Source organism: Penaeus japonicus, unplaced genomic scaffold (genome assembly GCF_977035675.1).
Source record: "Penaeus japonicus unplaced genomic scaffold, GWHDUDI00000001_assembly GWHDUDI00000019, whole genome shotgun sequence".
Classification (NCBI taxonomy): domain Eukaryota; kingdom Metazoa; phylum Arthropoda; class Malacostraca; order Decapoda; family Penaeidae; genus Penaeus; species Penaeus japonicus.
The window spans coordinates 19,872,173-19,879,672 of record NW_028234421.1 but is presented as its reverse complement, the minus strand read 5'-3'; the positions used below and the strand labels follow the sequence as shown (position 1 = coordinate 19,879,672).

Below are 7,500 nucleotides of genomic sequence, written 5' to 3'. Positions count from 1 at the left end.
ACCTCCCTCACACCCTCCCACCGCCTCCCTCCCTCCGCCTCCCTTCCTCCCCATCCCCTTCCGCCTCCCTCACACCCTCCTTCCTTTCCTCCCTCCCTCCTTCCCCATCCCCTTCCGCCTCCCTCGCACCCTCCCTCCTTTCCTCCCTCACACCCTCGTTTCGTCCCTCCCTCGGGCGACCCTGTCCTATGGCGGTCACAGCTTTATGAAACAGTCTCTCGCGCCTTAAGAGATTGGCTGGGATTTTATGACCCACTTTTCGACGCGATGAAAGAGACTCGAAGCCGTAATTCTTGGCGCCACTTATAGCTTGTGGTTCTTGAGTCAATTTTATAGTGTTTTTTTCCATTGAGGATTGATATGTTTATTAAATATGCTATCTTTCCTCCGTTTTTATTCCTCTTCGTTCACCTCCTCCTCCTCCTCCTACTCCTACTCCTTCTCGTCCTCTATCTCCCACTCCTCGTCTTCTCCATTTTGCTACTCTATTCTCTCTTTTCTTCATCCTCCACTCTCTCTAAGTCTTTTCAATCTTTCTCTCTCTCTATCTATCTATCTATCTCTCTCTTTCTATCTATTTCTTGCTCTTACTCTTACTCTTTATCTATTTTTCTATCAATATATCCATCTATCAATATCTATCTATCTATCTGTCTAACCTTCTAAATCTCTGTTCCCTCATTCTCGTATTTTTTCTCATTCTCTCTTTCATTCCTCCTCTTTCTCCACCAACGCCACCACCACCTCCCCTTCTTCCTCCCCTTCTACCTCCTCCTCTCGTACTCATCGTCCTCCTCATCTTCATCCTCCTCGTCCTCCTCCTACGTTTCGTCCTCCTTGTCCTCTCCCTCCTCTTCTTCCTCCCTACCCTCTCCCTACTCCTCCTCCTCTCCTCTCCTCCCCCTACTCTTCCTCCTCTCCTCCCCCTCCCCCTCCCCTTCCTCTTCCTCCTCCCTCCCTCATCATCATCCTCCTCTCCATCCTCCTCTTCCTTTTCCTCCTCCTCCTCCTCCCTTCCTTCCTTACTCCTCCCTTCCTCATCCCTTCCTCCTCCCCTCCCCCTCCCCTCCTCCTCCCCCCCCTCCCCCTGCCCCTGCTCCTCCTCCTCCTCCTCCTCCTCTTCTCCTCCTCCTGTTCTCCCCCCCCCTCCCCCTCCTCCTCCTCTTCCTCCTCCATCTCCTACCTCTTTTCTGAAAGTGAAAGATATGGGTAGAATATATTTCCCAAAGAGACGGTCGCTATAGTGACAGCAATTATATTAAATGAGATAATTACATTTGATCGTGAAGATTGAAGGGTGAAGTGCTGTGATATATAGATATAATAAATGTAAAGGAAAAAGGGTGTGATTATAGGAGTGGAAGCGGTGGTGATTTGTCAAAGCAAAAAAATTAAAGATGAATAAGGCATCTTTATCAGCTATGATAGTAATAAGGGCAAAGATGATATAGTTTATATCAATAATGGAAATACGTTACTGTATTAGCTTTCTTCTTTTTCTTTTTTTTCTTGTTATAAGTTCGAGGAAGAAAAACACCTAACAAAGTATGCAAAATATCTTCATCCTTCGATACAAAATGTGTCCCCTCCTTTCCCGCGCCTTATAGATAATTTGTCAACATTGCAAACTCAAAGACCCGACTCAACACAATTCAGCCTTTGCAATGAGATCCCGGCAGGTATCTCGAGGAGGTGATATCCGGCAACAGCAAGCGAAGACTCGTCATTACCTCGCGCGTATCCTTTTATCTCCAGTGCCACAGCATCCTTAGGCGGGATAAACGGCTCTCGGGAAGCAAGGTCTCATCTCCTTTTCTCTCTGCAGCATCCGGGCGTCTCAGAGATGGCATATTCGCCGTTCGTTTTCGCAATAAGGTCTCGAGTGTGTCTCGGTCTTTCGATGCTCAGCTGTCTTTTTTGGCTGTGTCTTTTTCTATTCATTTCTCTATCTCTCTTTCGCTATTTCTTCCTTTTTTCTCTCTCTCCCTCTCTCTATCTACCTATTTATCTATCTCTATCTGTTTCTATATATCTATCTCACTCGCTCTCTCCATCTCTCTCTCTCTTTCTATGGCTTCGGTCCTCCTCTTCCTGTTCGGCTTTAAACTCATTACAGCATCGACGTATCTGATTGGCTCACTTAATCGCTTCATTGACCTCATTTGACCTCGTTGACCCCGCCTCTGTTGTCGGCCTTATCCTTCACCAGATGATTTGTCTTTCTTGTTTTTGTTTGTTATAGTTCGTGTGTCATGCTTATCAGTATATGTATCTTTTTTGTATATATCATTATCTTTATTACTTCTGTGGCTTATGTTCAGTTGCTTGTTGTAAGATGCAGCAAGATGGCCTTCACACACACACACACACATATGTGTGTGTTAATACAATATATATTTATATATATGTGTGTGTGAAAAAAATATATATAAAATATATAAAAATTATATATATATATAACGGTTAACATTACAAATGTATGACATGAGAGAATATGATCGAGTTACAATGAACAGATGTGATCTTAATTACCGGGTTGTGCATATCACCTACGGGGTCGGAGAAAGACACGTCCCAGGCGGCGCCTGCGACTTCGGTCCCTCGTGAGAATCTGGTCATTCCCGCATCATAGGAAAATCACCCTCAGAGGCTGACCGAAGGGCGGACCCTTAGAATGTGGTGACCCGAAACTAACCAATCAGGAAATAGCGACCTTGGCTGACACTTGGATTAGCTCCACCCATTTTTCCTGTAGGTGGGTTATCCTCCGCCTTACTAGCCGACCTGAGATGTTTGGCTGTAGCAAGGACACACTTGGTCTTTGACCTCAACCGCACTCACTGACCTCCAACACATCTGTACCTACAATTTGTGCGCCAGTGCTAATCTTGACCTTTTACTTTCAGAGTCATTCCTTGTCATTTGTATATTATACCGTGTTATAATACTGTGATTAATCTGAAGTTATATATTGTTATTGTATTAGCCGCTGTGTTTGACGCCAACCTTTTATTCTCTATGTTTGGCTATTAGAGTAATCTATATACCCATCACAATATATATATATATATATATATATATATATATATATATATATATATATATATATATATACACATATATGTGTGGGTGGGTGTATGTATATATATGTATATATGTATATATATGTATATATATGTATATATATATATATATATATATATATATATATATATATATATATATATATATATATATATATATATATATATATATGAGAGAGAGAAAGAGTGAGATTTATTAATTGGTAGAAAGATATGTTTACATATAAATAGATAGATATTTACATATAGATAGATAGATAAATAGATTTACATATAGATAAACAAGATAGATTTGCATACAGATAGATAGAGAGAATCTTACCCATATCAAAATTTTCTTCCCCTGCCCAGTCCTCCTAACCATTCCGTCTCTCTCTCCCCAACAGGCTGTAGCGTGGAGGCACTGAGGTTGAAGTCAGTGACAGTTCCTTCGCACCAGATCACCGGCGCTTCGGTGGAGCTCGAGTGCAACTACGAACTCGAGGACGACGTCTTGTACTCGGTCAAGTGGTACCGTGGCGAGAATGAGTTTTTTCGCTACGTCCCCGCAGATAGTCACCCGATGCAGGTGTTTGATCTCCCGGGCGTCTCTGTTGATGTGAGTATGATGTGGGGTATGTTATAGTATTTTTAAGGGGAGGGGGTATGTTGGGGTTAGTTTGGGGTATGTTGGTGGGGTGGTATGTTGTTATGTTTGATGGATTTTGATTTTGAGTTTGTTTTTTTTATCTCTTTTGAATGGACTTCTGAGACCTGAAATTAGATGGGAGATAAATATGTAGTCTCAAAAGAATAGACGTTGACATAAATGGGTATACGCTAAACGTGTAATACTTTTCAAATTCATTTCCATCTTCCTGTTAACAGTTAATCGATACCAGAGACGAAACAAAACCAAAACTAACAGCAAAAACAAATATATAAAAAGGCAAAGATTAACACTTTCTGCCACGCCTCCAGAAGCTCACGTTTCTCTGGCTGTCACCAGTCTTATGAAATCTTTTAGATTTACGTAGACGACTTTACTTTAATTTGAGTTACTAAATTTACAGAGTAGTGGATAGGGAACAAGCCAGAATAAAAATATTTCAGATATATTCTCATTACTCATCATTACGTGGACATAAATATTGCATTTACTTGTATGTCTGACAAGGGGAAGGCTGCAGCAAGTTAGCATAATTTTGGGGCTGGAACTCTGATGACAAGGTGTTATTCCCCAACCCTACCGATATATCTCGGCTTGTCAATCATCTTACAGAGTCGAGTGGCCTGATGCCGGTGTTAGTAAACATGCTACCACTTGCATGCATGGTGCTTGCGAATACGTTTCTTTATAAAGCAAACACCGTCGTCTTTGTCGGTAGATCAGGCGATTATCACGTGTAGATTTGACTGACAAGTTAGATAAGTAAACGGGGGGTGAGGGGGCTGAGGGCCAAGACTAGGCGAGTTGTTTTGCGGTATTTGTTGCATGACATTTTGCTAAATATCTCGATATCAAATGAAACTTATATCATTAGGTAGGTCTTATAAATTAAAAGGAATATTGTCTATGTCGCAATGTCATCGCAGCAAGCTTATATCATGCCATAATTGCATAATATGACATGGAATTTACCGTCGGAACAGTTTAGCGGCGGAAAAGTTTATCGGTGTGTATATATACCGTCATGACAGGGAAAGGGTCAAAGCAAACACCACAACAACAACAACCCACAACGCACATTTCGCCCTCTGCCAACGAAGTCGCCAAAACAGCTGAGCGCGTCACTCGAATCAGCTGAGTGGACAAGCCTGCTTCGCTAACGTGACACACAAACAAGCAGATGCATGAACTCTCGCTGGACTCCCGCGCTCAGTCAGCAACGCAGATCTGTCAGACTGTCTTGTGCGGGAGAATTGAGATGGGGTCAGGGGAGGGGAGGAGAGGAGAAGGGAAGGGAGGGGAGGAGAAGGGAAGGGGAAGTGGGAAAGGGAGGGAGAAAAGGAGGAAGCTGAAGGGAATGATGGGAGGGAAGGGGAGGAGGGTGAGAGGAACGAGGGAATGGGAGGGGACGAGGGAAAGTGGGAAGGGGAGGATGAAGGGAACAAGAGGAGGGAGGGGAAAGGGGGACGAGAGGAGAGGGATGGTGATGAAGGGAATTGGGGGAGGGAGGAGGATACGAGAACTGATGGAGGAGAGATAAGGGGAATAAACTGAGAATAATTGGGAGATGGGAGAGAGAAGAGGAGGGATGGTGGGCAAGGAGGGGTGTCATATTACATGATAGTTAAGGGTGTTTTCTGAGGTCTATCATCCGATCCAGAATCATTAGAATTAAACGACTGCAAGACTGTTTTCACAGATTTATTCTAAAAAAATGCCTTTTTGCAAAAAAAGTGATTAAAGAAAGTGTTTATCAGCCCAAAGACTATATGTATAGAAATATACAAATAGGCATTCGGCCTGACCCTTCAATACACAGAGAAAATCAAAATAATCATACCATATTCAATGAAAACAATAATAGTCACTGACGAAAACCCAAGCTTTGGGTAGAGTTTGATATGAATTCAATGATATTGAATGAAGGAAGGACGAGCTGCACATTAATAATAGAAGCTTCTGAGAATTCTATGAACAGTGCAGAGTAGAATCCAGCAGCTGGATACGAGGGATTTGATATCCAAAACCCTTGCGTATGCAGCATGAAACGTCTCCACCAACTTGCAGCTGCTGGTGATAGAGTTATGCCTGTGGGTCAAACGGTTAAATCACTCGAATCAATTCATTTTCAATATTCCTTTCTTTTTTGAAGACTCGATACTAAGGAGAACAATGTATTTGCCGTATTTACCGGGTTGACAATATCTTAACCACAATTTAAGATAACCTTCACCTTGCTTTAGCGATGTCAATAACTGGAATGAGTACGAAGCCAAACACCACTTCACGAACTAGACTGCGTGAATCGTGTTTCACAGGGGAACGAGCCGAGTCCGAACTTCCGAAGTTCGCACGAGCTGAAATTACACAAACATTACTATTCATAAATAAAAATAACGTTGAGTGATAAGACAACAAATAGGATTATATTATACCTTGAGCCTTGGCAAGAGGTAATAGGAGTAAGGAAAGGGGTGTGAGAGAAACTGGGAAAGGCGAAAGGAAAGGGGAAGGGTGGTGTGACATGGACAGCAGTATGGGGAGGGTACAAAGTTGTGGGTAGGAGGGTAGGAGGGAGAGCGGGAAAGGCTTGAGGGGTAAGGGAATAGATGAGCAAGGGATGAAGGGAAGAGGAAGAAAGGATAAAGGGATAGATGAATGGTAGAGACGATAGAGAACTTCGGAGATCGCAAGCTGAGCTGGTGTCAACTTTTCGACTTGGATGGAGAGTTGGACCGTTTCTGTTCCTATACTGTACCTGTATGGATATGAATGTGTATATATATAGATGGAGAGAGGGAGTGAGAGAGAGACAGAACGAAAGCGATAGAGTCTATTTTTTCTAAGAGATATAAAGGGAAAATGAGAGACAAATACAGAAACGGAACCAAGTGCTCAAGAACACGAAATGAAATAAAAATGGCCCAACCGTTATGGAGGAGCATACCTTTGTCTACGATTTTTCTCCCTTAAGTCGCTTTGATCTCCAAGTACGTTCATATGTGCACCGTAAAAGATATCCCGAGGAAGTTGGTCCATTTGTCATCATTTGAACAAAGGTGAACCGAGCTCAACATGTCTGAATATGGTTGAGGGAGTTGAATACAGCTGAGAAAATAAAGAGAACCTTAACTGAATAGATGTGGACTTAGTTGAAAAGAGAGTTGAAAGGAGTTGCATGTAGTTGAACAGAAATATTACTGAACAAAATTGAAGAAAATTTATTCAAGATGAAGAGCCTTGAACAAAGCTGAAGAGAATTGAACAAAGATAACGAAAATGTAAACCGAGTTAAACAAAGTTGAATTGTTATGCATTGAAGAACAGAACTGAACAGGGTAGAACATAGCTTTACAGAGCTGCCACATAGAGCGTGAAAACTTGGAGGGGGAATTGCTGAACAAGAGGTACCAATCTAAGCATCCTTCTTGTTCATCCTCTTCCTCTTCTTCTTAAGACAAAGAAGAAGAGAAGAAGAGGAACAGCGTGACAAAACTTTGATTATTGTAGCACGAGATTTCAATTAACGCCACTTCCGGTAATGTCATTAGGGTAATTACCCCTAATCTCATTTGTAGAATTTAATTATCCCTATTTCTTCTATTTCCGCGAGATAATGAAGAGGAGAGATTTATGCACCTGGTTAGTTGATCTATCTCGATGCTTTCACGCCGTTAATTAGATTGATGGGACCTCTTTACATCAACTATAGAAGATTGTGGTTGGGATGAGTACGGAGGCCGTAATGATGATGATGAAGATCACGCT

At 42.2% G+C, this 7,500-nt stretch overlaps 1 protein-coding gene across 1 annotated transcript in view; it reads left to right on the top strand.

Annotated features, from left to right (window-relative positions):
- Positions 1-2,475: 2,475 nt before the first annotated feature.
- The window catches only part of LOC122244071 (uncharacterized), a 44,554-nt gene continuing 39,529 nt past the window's right edge, over positions 2,476-7,500 (top strand). Inside the window, exons 1-3 of the mRNA XM_086547127.1 lie at positions 2,476-2,603; positions 2,756-2,817; positions 3,470-3,681. Of these exons, the coding sequence (XP_086403253.1) occupies positions 2,476-2,603; positions 2,756-2,817; positions 3,470-3,681 (402 nt within the window). The remainder of the gene's footprint in view (positions 2,604-2,755; positions 2,818-3,469; positions 3,682-7,500) is intronic.